This window comes from Oenanthe melanoleuca, chromosome Z (genome assembly GCF_029582105.1).
Source record: "Oenanthe melanoleuca isolate GR-GAL-2019-014 chromosome Z, OMel1.0, whole genome shotgun sequence".
NCBI lineage: Eukaryota > Metazoa > Chordata > Aves > Passeriformes > Muscicapidae > Oenanthe > Oenanthe melanoleuca.
In genome coordinates this window covers 20,462,736-20,481,479 of record NC_079362.1, presented here as the reverse complement: position 1 = coordinate 20,481,479, position 18,744 = coordinate 20,462,736, and the positions used below count along the sequence as shown (strand labels likewise).

The 18,744-nt window shown below is 36.2% G+C and overlaps 1 protein-coding gene across 1 annotated transcript in view; it reads left to right on the top strand.

The window, feature by feature from the left end:
- Window positions 1–18,744, top strand: part of DTWD2 (DTW domain containing 2) — a 63,883-nt gene that overhangs the window by 11,291 nt on the left and 33,848 nt on the right. Inside the window, exon 2 of the mRNA XM_056514351.1 lies at window positions 13,265–13,355. Within this exon, the coding sequence (XP_056370326.1) occupies window positions 13,265–13,355 (91 nt within the window). The remainder of the gene's footprint in view (window positions 1–13,264; window positions 13,356–18,744) is intronic.

The following is an 18,744-nucleotide window of genomic DNA, read 5'->3' as shown; positions in this document are numbered from 1 at the left end:
TGAGGAAATCTACTTTCAGAAAAGTTAATTAGAGATAAGGCTATTTTTTTGTTAGCAATGGATTATATTCTTAATGGGTGAAAAATGGTAAATCGAGATGGTTGTATTTTACAAAAAAGGATGATCCAAAAAAGGTGGTTTAAATGTTCTTGTGGTTTGCTGTGTATATGAAACAACAGTAGTAGTCCAATTCAGTTTTATAATGTATGGAATTTGTTTTTCCTGGTATTTTTGGATTCAGTATTAACAATTAAACAATTCAGGAATAAGCCCCCTTTCCCTTCCCCCCCACCTTGGTTTATTACAATTGTTGGTTATAAACTAAAAATTGTCTTTGTTATAATTTGCAACAAATGAAGTTGTGAGGCTGTAAAATCATTACAGTTTAAATTAATTTTATCTTCTTTAATAGAAGGGCTTGTTAATTGTACTTTCTAATAGGAAATTTCTTCATTAAAATACCAAAGAAAGATCAATGAATTCCAATTTTGCTAATTCTGGAAACCTAAGTCAAATCCTCATTGAGCATCGAATTTCTTTTTAAAACCCTAATGTATGAAAAGCAGACAGCAAATACAGTGTATTAAGTTGATTTTAAGTGCCTTTTAGAATATGTAATCTATGTCGTCTCCAAGTAGGTTTAAAAATAACCCCTAATGTACACCAAGCCTACTTACACCTATAACTGCTTCATGCCTTACAAAATGAACAGGGATGCTGATGAATATGTGCTTTAAACTCAAGTAGTTTTAAAGATATTTAGGCACCCAAATATCTTGGAGCTTAAGTCTTTAAAACTGCTTCAGTAATGTCTTTGACATTTATAATGGTACAGTGGATATAATCTGTCAAACTCTATTAAGCTGGTTATGCTTTAATATAATTCTGTTCTGAGCCACTGCTTTCATTTTGTATTCTATTCACAGTTGGCAAACGCAGATTTTGCAACTGTTGGGAGAGGCATTGGGGAGAAATGTAGTAAGGGCACTCTCAGAGGACTACTGAAGTCATGTACCACTAAAACAAATGTGGGTAGGGGACAAATGGAAAAACAGCATGCCCACCTTCTTTGCCAGACTGGCTAATGGATTTAACAGTATCTAACCATGATGACAGGTTCTGGTTCTGGAGTAAGGGTTCTTATGTCTGTCTGATTATAAGAATATTAAGGGAGTTTGAGAGCTTTCTGCAAAAGTCAAGCTGGGAAGATACAGACTAGGGAATGGGTCTACAAAATAAAAAAAAGAGAGCTTCCTGGGCTGTTGAGCTCAAGCAATCAACAGCTCAAAGTAGGAGAGGTCTTTGTGGAGGTTTATTCTGTGAGCAGGTTCAACATGCTCCCAGTGCCCAGATGAGCAGGGTGGAAGGCGTGCACAGCCAGCTTCCAGGTGACAGCCAGGTGGAGGGAGCAATTGCTGTACTGCAGGAGGTTAGAGCTGCTATTCAGAGGGATGCTGACAGCTGTCTAGTCATGAGTAACCTCACAAAATTCAGCACATTCGAAGCTCAGTGCCCAGGACCAAACAAGCCCCATAATCACTTCAGGCTGTGTGCTGGCCTGCAAGGGAAACACTCTGCAGCAGCGTGAGTGTGGGCCAGCAGCATCCCCTGGTGAGAGAAGAGGCCCTGTCCTGTCAGTTTCAATCACAGTGTAGCTGTGTTTCTGCTCAACAAAAAACAAATTAAATTTTTTGAGAGTGGTTAAATGCTAGAGCTGGTTGCCTGGTGAGACTCCGGTAGGCTAACATCAGTTGGCTCGGGGCCTTTGAAATTATGCCTGCTTTGAGTGTAAAGCTGTCCAATTCAGAACTTTTTATATGTCTGTTTATAGCTTTGTACTGCTGTGCTCTGTTTAAATTAATACCAGTGGGCCTCTCAAACCATGATACTTTTATGTGTACAAAATTAACTATTAACTTTGTGATCCTCCTTATTCCTGTCAATCGCTTAATGAGGTACTCAAGTGCAGTCTAACCTTGATTTTTGTTAATTTTATAAGCATGTTTGCTGAATATATACTACACTAGTAATAAAAGTAGTGTTTCCAAGCTACTCAAGAAAGTTTCATCTATGCAAGAGACTTCTAAATTTTTTATTTAAAAGAAATTATTATTGTAGGGTATTTTTTCCTAGAACATGGTGCTTACAAAGCACCTTGAGTGGTAAAAATTGGTGTGGTTCTGAGGTTTGATATGGTGACTGCTATATTAAGCATTAAAAAGAATTTGTTCTGAATCGTTAACCTTAAAAATAGCAACATCCAGTATCCAGAAAATGCTTTAGAATGGCTTAATGAATTTGATGTGCGTGGTTAAATGAAAGAGATATTCTGTATTCACTAAAAATCAATATATTTTAAAGAAATTTTTTACTGTTAAATAACAGATACACTGTTTTAAAATATTTTATTGCCTTATATCAGGAAACTGACTGCTTTTTAATAAGATAGATGCTAGATTCAGAATCAGTGTATTTGACAGAAGCACTGTTCTTCAGAAAAAGGACAGTAGAGTGCAGTGTAGCATTTGAAATGCTCTCACAGCTAAGTGGCATCAGGAAGTCTGAACAGAGCATTGCACACGGTCTTTTTAAAATGGATTTATAATGTTGAGTTGAACTGAAGTTTTCTTCTACCATCTATGGTGGAATTTAATATTATACTACAATACTTTAACTGACAATTCTATTTAATATTTGACCATTTTCCTAATACAGGTTATTCATCATATGAAGCTCCATTAACTGTATTTTTGCTTGCATTCAGTTAAACTACAGAATCTGCCTTTTACCAGGAATATGTATTCTTTAAAGGTGTAACATCTGATAGATGTTATCTACTTTTAAGTTAATGCCAAATATAATTTAGAAAGGGATTCTAAACCTGTTTTGTATTCTGTTTTACCATAATAAATTATAGCATCCTTTTACTTGTCATAACTTCATCTAATAGTTTTTAAAAAGGTTTTTAAAGGAACAAAGGTTAAATTCATAACTGGCAGTGACAGGATATAGCATTGTTGTGTGGATTGAGAGACACAAGAACTTGGCTCTTTTAACTTCTGAAAGATGAGTGGGCATTGAACCTGCTTTCATTAAAAATCAATGATAGAGTTCCTTTTATTTAGACTTCATTTAGTGCAGAAGTGAGCTTTTAACTCCCTTTTTCATCTGCGGTTTCAAACGAGGAGTAAGACTTGGTTTTGTTATTAAAAAAAAAAAAGTATTCATTTAAATAGGTTTTGTGTTTAAAATGCTATATTAGATGAGATGAAGTTGCATGAGAAACCTAAATTTCAAATGTGAATTGACCTATTGCTTTTGTGGAGATAGAAAGGGTGGTTTCATTGAAACTTGGTCAGCATGTTTGGAAGAGACTGTTGCTCATGTAATTCAAACTTAAAACTGAAAAAATCCCATGAGCTGGGACTTAGAAATTTAGTGTTAGAAGTTTTTATTCTTGCCCACATAGATTTTTGCAATGTTATGCTTAATGACAAGTTGTAATTGTCCTTTTTTGATCAATAAACAAGCAATAGCAGAACAATAGTGCAGGAAGATTTTAGGTAACTTTAACTTGATATTTGTAGATGCATTTATACAGCTTTAGTTGCGGTTTGAGCCCCTCACTGCACCTGATTTCTGTTAGCAGTGTGTTAATCCCAGTTTTCCTGTCTCACTTCTAGTGTTAATTATGAACTTTTATTATACATGGGGTGCTAAAGAACCTGTGTTCCACCAAGCTGCCAGACTGAGAAGAAGAGTCAGCCAGTGTTTCTGAGAGTCATCTGTGGAGAGATTCTTTGTGCAGGGATGCAAGGGACTACCAAGCCTACCAGCCCAAGATGCTGGTGCTGTATTGTTGGAATTTTTTTCTTTTTCTTTTTTCTCTTTCTTGTTTGGATTGGTGGGTTCCCCTCTGCCCTGGGAAATTCTGAGATGTTTTGGTTGCACAATTTTTCTGCTTTCTCTTTTCTTGTGGTAGCATCCAAACTTGTGACACAGATTGGGAATTATAAGCTGGCAATGTAAGACTTGAGTTTAACTTCTTAATGTCTCAATTGCACACTTTAAATACCATTACTGCTTCACCTTCTTCAATAAATTTAAAACTCTGCTAGCTGTCTGGCATCAGGCTTGTCACAGTGCCAGGTATTTTGCCAGACTGTAGAGCCAAGACGCATGAAAATGTCAACAATCTCAGGCTCATTAGCTTTTGGCTTTCGTGGCCTTTCTGTAATGACTGCAGTACTGCATAAGCTAAATGCTATTTTATTTATTTACTCCTATTAGTTCCAGTGGAAACCACAGCCAATTTTAATGTAAACAGTTAAGCTGTTGAAAGAATATTCTCTTATCGATTTGTTAATTTAAGTTATGTACAAGAAAAGGTGACTGCCAGAGTCTGCTTCCCTGTAATAAGTTCAGAAAATGATACAGTGTGGTTATTTTGTTATTTTCTTCTTTGTACCTTTTCGCTTCTAAAGCACTAGAAAATATTTGTTGTATTGGATATGTTTTTGATTAGGCTTGTAAAGCTGCCATGAACATACCAGGCTGAAAAGAAAAAAAATCCCCAAACTAACTTGTTTGTCCTTTATTTATGATTTAATTGGTCAGGCAGAAAGGTTATTTGCCTTGGGAAATCGACACATGAGAACTCAGAACAACTTAAAAGCTTTTAATAAGGTTTGTGCTGCCTTTGTCCACATTTTTGAGATGTATTGCTTTTCGTTCAGAATAAAAATATAAAAAAGATCTCTCATTAAGGGTAACATACTCTTATAGGATTCATACACACATTGTACTAAAGAATCTTGTGATTTTGTTGGATAACCTGTTGCTTCCTTTTGTAGTGTCAAAGTCTACAAGTCAAAGGGAATGTCCAAATTAATTTAAAATTCTTCCAATATAATTGCACGTCACTTTAGTGTTATAAACTTCTCCACAAAAGCCACTTCACTAATAATTGTTAATTCTCTAGAAACTGTGTCTTAAATATGTGCTGCTACTACTACTGATGATGAGGATAAAATCTCTTGTAATATTTACTTAGTTGAAAAGCATAGTGAAAAATAGGATAATGCAGAATAGAAGAGAAGTTTAGAATGATACATAAGCTACCAGATATTTAGAAGGAAAGATACTTCATTAATTTTAGATATTTTTACAAATGCATATATTCTAAAGAGAAATATATGTATATATGTATTTTTATATATGTATGAATGTTTATTTGCCTAATTTTTGTAGAACTGCACTAACTGATGTAATTTTCGAAAAAATAGGAAGGTTTTCTTTAATGAGAACTCAAAGCTTATCATGAACTAAGTGACTCCTTCTGTCCATTACTTCTGGAAAGTTGCCTTTTTAATCCAGTTTTAGTCTTAAATCTAGGAAAAATAAGATCTTTTAAGTAAGGCTTTTCAAATGTATTGCTACAGTTGTTCAAATCCAGAGCAGTTGAACCAAAAATCATTACAAGTTGATAGTTTGTTTGGTGCTGAAGAAGAAATGAGTTGGTCATGTAAATGTCATTTCTAGTAGCTAGCTGTCAACAGCTAAAAACTCAGCTGTTTTTGAGATATATTTGTTGCTTCTTCTTCTTTTTTTTTTTTTTTTTTTTTTTTTTTTTCCCTTCCCGGTATGAGCTCAGGACATAATCCCTAGAATATATTAGGTTGCTCTGAAAGTAAATGTTAAAATGAAACCACATATAGTCTCTACTCTTGTTTTCAACACTTACCTCTCTGAGCTTTATGTTCTCCTGCTGAGTGTAGGAGCTGGATAATGGTCTATCGCTTCCTTTCTTAAATAGAGATTTGTGCCAGTAGACAATACTCAGAGCAAATGGGTCAAACATGAAGTTCTGTGGTGGAGAGCTAAATAATGAATAACAGGTGCCTGGGGATCATCATAAATACAGGGCACCTGTAGAGTGATATTTGTGGCTGTTAGGAATAGTGGTTTTGTGATTTTCTCAACTAAAAAGCGTTATCTTCATACTTTAATAAACTTTTGATGATGAACAGCTTTTTTTATGGCTGTGAATTTCTCTCACCACCCATTATGTGATGCAATATAACTGTTCATGAAATTCAAACAGATGTAAATAGGTGTTTCTTTTTTCCCTTAGTCTCTGCTGGTATTCCTTGATGCCTCTGTGAATTAACTACCTTATTCTTTGTTCTGGTTTTCTGTAGTCCAGTGCCCTGGGCAGTGGCCCAAGAAAGCAAAGTTTTCAAATTGATTGACTATGATGCAAAATCAGGGTTTTGCACAGGAGTCTGTAGTTACAGTGGAAAACAGAAAGAAGGGCAAGGGATGTATCTTCTCATGATACCATGTAAGAGTAGGAGAACTGCTGAGAATTGGTGCCAAGAAATCTGAGTGCTAGGAAATTGGTCTGTGATCTCCTAGCTGCTCACTAATAGTGTGTGTGCTTTGTTGAGAGGCAGGGAGGTGACTCTGTCTCCCTGTCCCCCTTCTGAACCTCTTTCTGAATCTCCTTCTGTGCCTCTTCTCTGAAGTATCTCTGACCCCATGCCATTGCCTTCTCCAACTGCTGCATCCCTTGATCCTGTTAGTTCCAGTGAGATACTAGGTCAGTTCAAAGACAGTTTTTGTCTAAAAATACTGCCTTGCATTTGAGTGTCTCTGTTGTATATTATGCTTCTTTACACTGTGACCAAGTTTGCTGTGTTGATAGTACCTCATGGCAAGAAGAACAGATGCTATGTTTTAGCAACACTACAACTATGAGGAGAGTGCCCTGGAAATGAACTTGTTGAATACAATGGTAGCCTCTATTTACTTGGTCGATTTTATGGTCTTGTTGGTTTCAAAATTTGTGAAACTTCCTTAAATTTCTCTTCTGGTACAAAATGCTAAATTTAATTCAGCATATTTTAATGAATTTAGTACTGCAGTGGCTTTTCCTGGAACTAGATAGAAAAGTTTTGGAAGCCATATTAAAATATATTATAGATTTAAAGTGTAAAAGGAGCAAGATCTATAAGTTAAAAGAGATAGAATGGAGATAAAATTAGGCTTAAATTAGATCTTAGGAATAAATTCTTTCCTATGAGGGTAGTGAGGCACTGCAACAGTTGTCCCAGAGGAACTGTGGGTGGCCCATGTCTGGAAGCGTTCAAGGCCGGGACAGCACTTTGAGCAACCTAACCTACTGGAAAGTATCCCTATTCATGTTATGGGAATTGGAATGAGATGATCTTGAAAATCCTTTCCAACTCAGGCCATTCTGCTGTTGATCCATTGATTCTGTTGATCTAAATTAGTGTTTCTAGGAGAATCCTTTTTTTCCTGGCTGGTACTCTGGAGTAGTAGAAGGACAAAGCTGATAGTGATATGGTATTATATGAAGTCCTGACATTCAAACTCAGAGCCTCCAACCTCTTTAGCACTGTGCACATTTGATGTGCAGTTTGAAAATGATTTTCAAAATGGAGACACACTAAATGACTCCACAACCTCTCTCATGATAGTATAAGACCCGTGGTAGAACTTCTTACATTAATTAGAGCAAGTAATCTAGATTTCAGATCAGCTGAGTTAGTTTATTTACTGTGTTCTGTTGCTTAAACTTGCTGTCTTTATTGTGTTTAAAGAGGTTACAAAAGCTTTTGTGCGCAATAACGAAAATTTTTTTCTTTAAACACCTACCTTTTTAGACCTGAAGGCAATTTGTTTACAAAATAGATGATTAATATTGTTGGGTAACATAAGTTTTTTTTTTCATTATTGTGTCTAATATTTTCTTTGAAACGAAGATTTTCACTGTGATTTGTATAGATGTTTTTATTGTTCATATACATTTAAGTGTATGTTTTTACTCAGGGAACAAAGGTATGTTCCATTAAATTCACTGGTTGCATGATTAAAAAACTAAAATAACAAAACAAAGCCAACCCAATAAATAAAACACGTGTTTTATTTATTTATAGCTTCTTTTGGGAAGCAAAACTTTAGCAATATACCTTTTGTTTTTTTGTTTTTGTTTTTTTTGGGGGTATTTTTTGTTTGTTTTTTGTTTTCCTTTTTATCTTTGCCAGAAAGCTGGTGTTATACAGATTACCAAGGTGGAAAAGGAAGTGCTCTTTTATTGTTCTTGATACTCCCTTCACCTGTGTTTCTGCTACAGTGTTTTATGTAGCTATTGACTGCTAATGAAATTTGTAAGGATTTAATTTCACATTTTTATGCCTCATGACCAGTGAGTTTCTAAGTCTTTTGAAAGAGACAGGAGAAAGAAATAGGAGATGGAACACAACAAAATCAGAGTAATATTCTATGCCTCATTTTTCTCAGGTAATCCCATTAAAACTAAGGCTTGAAATTTAACTTGAGTAAAGAATGTCCAAAATAAGCCTAGAATAAACCTAGACTGCTAATGGCATGAGAAACTATTCCAGGTATTTTTGATCTGGCTTCTTCAGTACTCAGAGTACACACCAGAGGTTTGTGTAGTGTCATAATAATGTTCCGTGTTTAATTACTTCATCCTTTCTTAGTAACACTTTACAACTGATCTGCATTTTTGAGAACTGCCTGGCACTAAACAGCAGTTTCACAGCATTATTTATTGAAAGTTTGTACTAGTAAATGTTGTATTAACTTCAGACCATCTTTTTTTCCTAAATATTGAGTTAGGATTGTTTCTTCCTAAATGCATAACTTTATCTGTGTATAAGATCTATATATAAGATCTACTTAACTATGTATACTCCACTCTTTCTTTCATGTTCCCTCTATAGCTGTAGTGGTTATGGTGGAGAATGCAAAATGTCATCCTTAAATCAATTTTTAGTTTGTGTTTGTCCTCTTAACATAAATGTAGCAAAAATAACGCTAGTTTTCGAATTTTTTTTAAAAATTAATGGGCTTCTCCTTTTAAAACTTCCCGTATACAGCTTTGCAAAACTCCTGGATGTTATTTTAATGCATGGGTGTAATTGACTTTTGTCAGTATAAAACATACATAAAATCTTTACTATAAAACAAACATATGGTAACTTTGTGGCTTTTCTTCAGATTTCTCAGGTGGATTTTGACCTTGAAACTCTTGGTATTTTGACAAAACCAGTAGATAAATCTAATTTACTTGAAACAGCCATTTCTGTTTTGGCAGGCAGGTTTTTTTTAAAATACAGTCTGGGGCCTGACCTTGGCAGTATATGTTGGAACATGAATATGTTGCTACAAGTGTTAGTAGTTAAAAAACATCAACTTATTCCTTATTTTAATACTGGAAACATTGTTGCTAGAACAGGTACTTAGTACACACAACCTCTTGTGTTTCCGTACAAACGTCTACAAATGCTGAGCATAAAACTCTTTGTTAGTTTTTGCTTAGTTGGGGTTTAAATCCTTGAATAACCTACCTGTAGTTTTCTGAGTAGGGATGTATGAATACAATCACTTGCATTCACAGAATAGAGCTTGTTCTCAGAAGGTGGCACTGGACGTGTAGCAAGGTAAAATTTAGTTACGTAGCAAGTGAGGACGTGTAAGATAATACAGAGATTTGGAAAGAGTTTCAGAATTAACTCACTGTTTTTCGGACTACGGTATATTTACTTTTAGAGTATCTCTGCCCAGAAACTTGTATATCACACTAAACCTGACACCACAGTCTACTGTCCACATTCAGTTCTGCTGGGAAGATAGACATAATGTTATTCTGAGTATCAATAATTTTGATATAAATAATGGAAAAGAAAGCTATGAAGTCAATACATGTACATGGCTTTTTCATATGGAACAAGATATGAAATGATGATTTTTTTTTCTTTTAGTTATGCCATTGTTAATGGGTTACTTTGTCATAATTTTTTAGACTAGAAAAGCTCTATTGAAAAACAGGTAATAATCCATTGGGTAGCTTTGAGCTGTACCAAAATTGCATACAGGTGAATAATACAACACAAAATTATCCTCCTTAAAATCCTCACGCACAAACCATTTTCTTCATATTCTGAACATTACTGCTTCTGCCTAGAGCTGATTGATACTTTGATTTCCAGAAAGGAGAAAGCTGATTGTTCAGTGTTAAGGAAGTTCCTGGTTCTGCTCCTTCTCTCTGTGTTTGTAGGGCAAGAGTGAAACAGCATCTTTAAACAAAAGAAAAAGAACAAATACCTTTTCTGGCCAGGTCACCTTTCTAAGAGCAAAGGCAGCTTTTGTGGGGGTGGAACAGAACTTGGTTTGTTCTGCAGTGCTTCCTGTCCCACAGATGTAGACTGGTAACGTTAGTTTCATGAAGGAGTAATGTTGGGGGTTTTTTGTCTCACAAGTAACTGTTAGGTTCCAAAGTAAAATTACAGAAATAAGTCTTGTGCCCTCAGGATGGGGTTGTAAAAGTATGATTTCAACGTAATTAGGTACCTAACTGGGTGCTTAAAATTAAGTGATGTATATGCATATGTAAGTAATTAAATTATATTGGGAAATTCTTTATTTGTCATAGTCTGTGCTCTGCTCCCTATGGATCAAATTATAAGCAGAATTTATTTTGCAGCTATTTGAAAATACTTACTTTCCAGTAATTTCCTTCTTTTTGTTTGGATTTGTTTATTTATTTTCTTTCTGTGAGATTAACAAAGCTTGAAAAAAAGCTGGGAAAAATCCAAGCCACTGTGAAAAATACAAAAAGCATATACCAAAGGGAGACTTGAAAGTACATAAGTTATATCTAGTGAAATTAGTTATAATTAAACACCCTGAGGTCAGAAATCACTGGAAGCTCTTTTTGTGTGCTTGTAAGAGGTATAAACAGTGTAGCTCATGGGACTGAAGTCAACAGCTAACTGTTCTGGAACAGCTTGCTTTAGTAGATTTTCATGCTTTCATCTCTCTTCAGCATAAAATGCCATAATGGGGAGAACTTTAACAACTTATCTTGTAAGTGAAATCAGCTGTTGGAGTGAACCAGGTATTGAGGAGAAACCAAGGAATCACACCTTGTACACACACCTGAGTTTCTGATAAATCTGATGAGGATGAACTTTGACTTAACAATCAGAGCACAGGCAGCCAACAGCCTCCACGGTATTTGCTGCTTCTAGGTTGTTAAAACAGAGATTTCTGTTTAAATTGCTCACATGTGAGAGCATTTGAGAAAAAGGCAAAGGGATTGCACTGGAGAACAACCCATCAGACCCAGAAGTGAGATTGTTTTGAGTTCATTAATGATGGAGGAGCCTTGGGTAGCTCACTGAATAGTCAGGTTACTGAGTGCTTAATTTTAGGCCCAAAGCCTAGCCATTAATATGGCAGAATGTGCCAAATTTATGGAGCGTTAGCAACTTGAAAATGTCAGTACTAGAAGGAAAAACAGCAGGCAACTGGAACAGACCAGTTCCAGAATACACCAGAAGAATTTAACAGAATAATTTCCAGTTTGTCATTAGGCTGATTTATTATCTGTGAGCCCTTTAGTCTAAATATTTAACATTAGTTTTTCTGGTGCTTATTTTGAGAAGTAGGAATTCCTTGTCTTGAATAAACATTTTCCCCATCCTCACTTTGTATTTCGACTGGTGTTAGGTAACCTTAATATACTGTGGAGAAGGCAATAGCCTCTGTGCCTCAGTAGCTGGGGCTTGAAGTACAGGTTTTAAATTAGCACAGCCTGTCAACTGATAAAGAGGAGCTTATCAGTTCTTGCTGCCTTTTTTTTTTGTCATTTACTATTAAATACTAATGTTTCAATGGGGAACAGTTGTAGTTGTGTGGATCACTATGACATTACTTAGTCCACCTGTCTGGGTGTGTGAACATTTGCTCTTGTGAACAAGCAAATTCATTCTTAGTTGGGCTTTTCATTATTGCAGTTTTGGAGACAGTCACACGACAGAACACACGGAATTCATGCGACAACAGCCAAAGTTTATTGATGGACTCTTTTATAGGGGCTTCAAAAATTCTCATACTTGAGTATTTGATTGTTGAGATCTTAACACCGCCCGGATCACTGGCCAATTAGATGTCTCCCTTCAGTCTTGAGTGGGGTTGGTTGGGGTCCCCTCTTTGGGTTAGAACCCAACCTATCATTGTCTTGCCTGGGTGCTTGTTTACTGCTACACTGAAGGAGCTAGGAAACTTGAGTTGGGGTCTGTTATCGCCAGTTTTATCTGTGCAGCGTACAGACCAGGTCTAGCTGTCACACGTCATGAATTTAATCTGAACCTGTCTTCAGAATTCACTTCTTTGAATCACATCTTTGAATCACTGCTGCAGTGATTCACTGCTTACTGCCTCTCCTATGTGGTCAAGGTATGAACTGATAACAATAAAGTTTACAAGGAGAGTGCAGGTCAAATTCTGCTCTGAGTCCCTATCACAGCTGAAAATACTGACTTTTTATTTTTTAAGTTTGCAGAGATGATGTGATTTTAGTTGATGAATACAGATAGGAGTTTCACTGTTAGGAAAATTCTTCATTTTTCTGAGTAGTTGAATAATGTATGCAAGGAGCTAGAGGGACATTTGTGCATGTGCATGTGAATGTGTTTTTCTGGAGGAACAGTTCAGTTTCTCTGAATAACTTCAAGTTTACTTCATTTCGGTTTATTCTTGATCATTCATCACATCAGTTTCATACTAAGTATAAGTTAATTTTTTTCAATACTGTTCTACAGCTAGTCATTTCAACAGCTTGAGACAGTACACTAAAGAATTTTAAATTATTTTTTTTTCTGACTTGGATTAGATGTTCTTGATAAGGACTTTTCAGTTTTCATTCCACATGTCTGCTACATATTTCAGCATAGATGGAATTAAAAAAAAAATGCAGCATTTCTGGGGTTTCATGTGTGTATTCTTCTAAAATGCTATATTATAATCAATCATTATAAGTATTTTATAAATTGTAAATATTTTATGTTCTAATATAGCTTATCATATTGTTGAAACTAACTTGTTAGGAAAGCAGTAGCAGACTTGTCTAATAAGGGTATGGATGCTAGTAAGCTTCTCATCTGGAAGATGACAGAAAAATTTTTAGAGTGGTTTAACCCTAACCAAACCACAGGCAGTATCTGAACATAGTTCTCAAAATGCTGTTTCAATGAAAGCCTTGCTTCTTTGTTTTTACAAGTGAAAGGGGTTTCAAGCATAAAATTACATGAGGTTTAATATGGTTAGGGGGAGTTCTTAAGGAATGTGATATATATTTGTGCAATCTATTTATATCTTCTTTCGCAAACTACTGATTGTTTTTCATTTTTCTCTCCCTTTTGCCATGTAGCCGTCCTCAGAAGGTGTGTTTGTGTCCTTTCCTACCTGTACATCCACTAAAGGTCTCTACCTGCTTGTATATAATTCAGCATCCAGCAGAGGTGAGTAATTCTGTGGTAACTATGGGACTTGAGCTCTTATCCTAATGCAGCAAATGGTAGGCAGGAGGGAGCAGCTATTCTGTCAACTCATTGTCATGCTTTGACCCCGGCCATCTCCCAGGTACTGAGTACCACACAGTACCACAGTACTTGCCCCTCTGCCAGATGGGATGGGAATGAGAAGCAGAGGGGAGAGGTAGAACTTTCTGGGAGAGAGATAATAACAGTTTAATAAATTAAACAAAGTGAAATAGTGTTGCTACTACTGCTGTTACTATTAATAATAATAATAGTGGCAAGTGATGCACAATACAGTTCTCACCGCACGGTGGTGCCCAGCCCATCCCTGAGCAGCAATTGGCAGCTCCTGGCCATACTCAGTTTAAATACTGAGCACGATATTCTGTGGTGTGAAGTACCCATGATAGGCCAGTTTGAGTCATCTGACCTGGATTCACTCCCTCAAGATTTCTTATGCAGTTCCTCACTGGCAGAGTGTGAGACACTTGAGAAGTCCTTGGCTTAGGGTAAACACTGCTTAACACATGGATGTTTTCATTGTTGCTATCAACATTATTCTCATCCTGGATCCAAAACATAGCATTGTATCAGCTACTGGGAAAAAATTAATTATATCCCAGCCAAAGCCAGGGCAGTCATATAATGATTTTTCCTTTTACACTTCATAACTGAATGCCAGTTCATCTCAGTTGCTATATTTGTTGTTCAGTTCTTCTGAATTACTGTATCTTCTGAAATCACACCTTATTTCTGTAATTCCATGCATGCAAGACATCTCAGTTCTCCTACTAGAACTGAAATCTATTTGCCTTTGTACAAATTGTAAGACTGAAATAACATTATTATTAAATAACATTAAATAGCATAAAGGCACATGGTGTGATTTATGGAGTATCCTGTGCAAGGCCGGGAGTTGGACTTGATGATCCTCATGGGTCTCTTCAAACTCGGCGTATTCTGTGATTCTATGAAGACTGTCTCACGGAGGTGTTTAGAGTTGATCCGTGGAGAAATTTATTTTGATTACAGTAGTGACCTTTTATTGATGTTAGTGTTCTGTTAAAAATATAAATGAAGCTATTCATTTTAGTGATGACCTTAGCTATTTCCCCAATGAAAAACTACAGTTCAGCTTCAGAACAGCATGTTTTAGTTTACCGATAGAAGAACATACATTGATGTTTTACTCTTTGATTGACTGTGGCCTATAGAGGTGGATCATAAGGTGTTTAGAAATTGTACCATGGTTAGACAGATCTGGGTAGATGGTGGGTCTGCAAATTAGACTGTGAAATTCAGAAAATTCATGTACTCTCATGGTCCAGCTGTTTGCTTGACATTACACAGTTGCTCAATCAACATGCAGAGAGTCATTTCCTGAAGGAATTTAAGCAGAATACAACAAAATCCAATTTAAAAAAGTCTTCTCTTGCAAGGAAAGAAAACAGAAGCCATATTGGAGCCCTAAATGGGAAAACTGATTTTTAATATACTGTATATAATTGGAATAGTCTTCCATGTTACTTATTTCAAAAACTACCTAAATATATGCTGAAGTCACTTGCTGGGAAAAAGAAGTTTAAAAATATGCCAGAGATACTGAATTGGCATTTTAATTGTGTTGAATTTCCTGTTCCTGGTCAAGGATATTAGAAAAAATTTGCAGATTTTTCTAGATTTAATACACCATTCCTGTGTCTGTCTATCTACAATTCTTCATTATTTAGCAATCACAGCAGCTGTCTGTTATAATGAGATGCAAGTTTTCCATTACTCTATATTACATAATGATAATTCATACAATAAATTATCACTATGGAAACTATCCAACTATATTGGGCCCTTGGCTTATCGGAAAAGTCCTATTAAACGATGGGAAGCTAAGAACATCATACAATGATCTTTGGAAGTGTTATCTCAGATCGTCACAGGTGGTGCTTTTGATTGCATAACTGCAGAGGCATATGTGACAACAGGTAGGTTCCCTTTGCTTGTAACTGCTCATACTCAAAGGCTGATGAGTCTGCTAGAATCTAACAGTCTGTTTCAAAAATATCCCATTAAACTAACCAGGTAGAGAATGTCTTTCCCCTGTTGTGCATCAGTCCTAAAGGCTGTCCCCCGTGTGCTTCATTATTGGCTTTAGAAGTCTGCGGTGCATTGGAGTAAGCCTTCAACTATGGTCAAATGACGCTATTGAGACTGGTATTGAGGCAAGATAGTAATGTAGCAAGTCAGGAAAAACATTTCCTGTGCTCTGATTAATGTGACTGATATCTTCTCATTCACATTATCCAGAGGCCAGAAGCTGCTGGATAGACTTATGCACATATCAGTTATTGTGAAGGGGAGAGGAATCACATACTGTAGAACATTGAATCACATGTGAGAAATCAAACTAACTTCCATTTTATAGCCACATGAATTATTTAGATTTTTGTTTGTGAAGGAATCCAAGGGTAATACACTATTCTATGTTAAGGTGTAAATACCTGTTTTCAGATTGGTGTTGGTATTGGAATAGTATTGTACCATTGCTTATCATGAGAATAAATTAAGAACTAAAAATATAGAAACCCAGCATCAGGACTAATGCAAAGGTGATGGAGTTATTTGCTTGGTCTGATTTATTTTTCTTCTTTGCATATAGATAAATAAATAAAATGATTTTGTCATTTTTTTCCTTTTTCATGCCTGATGTTATGATCCCTAAGTCAGTGGCATAGCTAGGTGTTCAAACCCCTTTTGGTCTTACCTTTGGCTTTGATTATTCTTGAAGTGATTGCAAGTAGAATGTAGGCCATTATGTACTTTTCAAAATCTTAGTGATGAGTGTAACTCAGGACAGAACCCTGAAGCATAGCAAAGGGTATCTGTTTAAGTTTCTTGCTTTCTACTTTTCTTTCTCTAAGAATTTTCTGTGTTAACTATCTGAGAAGAAAATTTAGACTTGTATGTATTTAATGATTTATTATATTTATCTAATTCTAGTAATTAGTTTTGAGTTGCTCATTATAATACCTCTTCTATAGTATTTCTGAGTGAACAGTAAAAAAAATTTGAGGGGGAAATTCTTTCTGTTTGCCCTAAAAATTCATAAGCAGACATGAAGGAAATGTATTTCTGCTCACTTTAAAAAATATTTGTATTAGTTTGAACTGTCACTTAATTGTAGATGGATAATGCTCTGGTAACCAAAAATACCACAAATTCCCAGAAAACAAAACAAAACAAAAAAAACCAACCCACAATGCAAAAGTAAATTGCCTTGAGTCTGTCAGGAAGTTAGCTTTTCACGCTGCAGCTCTCAGAGATCTGTGCCTCCAGTGTCTGGACTACTGCTGAGCAGTGCTCACACAGCATCAGGACTGTGCCTCCAAGACTGCCTTCAAAGGCCAGTAGCCTGGGTGCAGGCAAGAGATTGGAGGGCAGGTAAGCCTGGCTGACCAAATTCCATACCACATGACAGCACAGTAAGGCGGGGAGAGGTGGGTGGAGAATGGCATCTCTCTCTGAGGCTTGTGTAGGAACTGCTACATGTGCTGAGGCCCTGTTTCCCAGGAAGTGGCTGCACTTTGCCTGCTGATTGGAAATGGAGAATAAAATATATTTATCTTGCTTTGCTTCTGCCAATGGTCTTTTCAACCCACAAGTTCATTTACATCTTATTTCCCCACCACATTCCACTGAGAAGGGCGACTGGCTAGTGGGCACCAGGAGGCCAGCCAAGATCAGCCCACCATGTAAGTCCTTTAGTCCTGTTTCTATCTATGTACTTCTCTAGTCAAGTAATGAATAAACAAAGAGTTGCAAATGACTATTAGAACACTGAGAAGAACAAAGGAGAGTAACTGCTCTCTTTCAAACCAGTAAATAGAGAATTGATGGTATGATAATGTTACATATGGACTCGATAAATACAAATTTTTTAATGAGGAAAATGATAAACAAATGAAACTTCTAAAATTTTGGTTTGACTTAGCTCTTCTTAAGCTTCTGTTCTCAATTCCTTTCAGCCTTGCATTTTATGTTTTAGCTTCCATTGTTTTTAGATTGGAAAATTCCATTTTGTGTGTTGGTAAGAGAATGTATTTCTTTGATATGAAAGGTAATTCTCAAGTAAGGATATGACATCGGAGGGAGAATAACTTTCTTCTGACTGATGGCAGCTCTTTTGGTTTTGCTTATTTGAGACAAATAGTTGACTTTCTTCCAGTTCCTTTTTTACCACTTCTAAAATTCTTAAAAAGAAGGGAGACCTCTGGCTACTGAATTGGAATGTTATTTAATTATGATAAAATAAAGACAAATAATACTATACCGCTGTTGATGGCTTGTTCTGCTTTGCTGAGGTAGAAGAAATTGATGGCAGCTTGAAGGATATTTCTCCCCCCAACTGCTGACACTTCACTCCCAAGTTACTTTGATTATTGTCTATCCCTAGGAGACATCATGTTGCTGCTGCGACCATGAAAAATGGTGGTGGGTGTAGCAGCACAACTGTTCCTTCAAGTGCATGATGTTTTATTTATTGAGGATCAGTACATAAGGTTCAGAAAAAGCAATATTAATAAAAGTTTTAGGCGACAGTAATAAGTCTTCAGAAAATTATTTTTAACAGTACAGTACAGTAGCAAGACGATGTGAGAGTGCAGGCAGCTGCACATTGATATTTGTGGAAGTAACATATAACCTAGAATGACTTACTCAGGGCCTCACATGTTCACAAATACTCTTGTTGAGATATGGCTCTTCAATCAAAAGGCAGACTAAACCCTTCCCCCCTGGCCCTGGTTTTATTAATTAATCCTGTGGTTTGGGGACTGAACTTTGGATGTTCATTGTTTGAATCATGAAACATTCAAGTTGTGAATATTGTAAGAACTCATTTCATTTACTGAATTTAGGGCTTTCATGTTTCTTACCTGACATCTAGTGTCTTACCTCCTGCTAGATTCAGCTAATAACCTTCCTTTATTAATCTTATGAGAAATAAAGAAACTGAGACGTCAGTTTTGTTGTTGGCTTGCTGTCTTCACTAAGTGCAAGATAAAACTATGCTTCTGCTTCCTTGATGAGGAAAAAAAATTTGAAATCCCACAAACGGAAGCTCAAATTGTACTAATTATTGTCTAGACAAAAGTTCTTTGCCAGCTCTGCTAAATGAAGCACAGAAATATATTTCTTTGTTTGAGGAGTAGATGGTTTGCTTCAGCTGCCATTACTTCCATCTTTTTCCATTTTCTGAAGTCCTCCATCAAAACACCTCTCTTTAATGCTTTTGAGAAATGAAGAGCCCCTGCTCCCCACCCAGGCCTGGTCACTTTTCTCATCTGTGGCACAAAGATGTATACAGGTGCCTGATCAC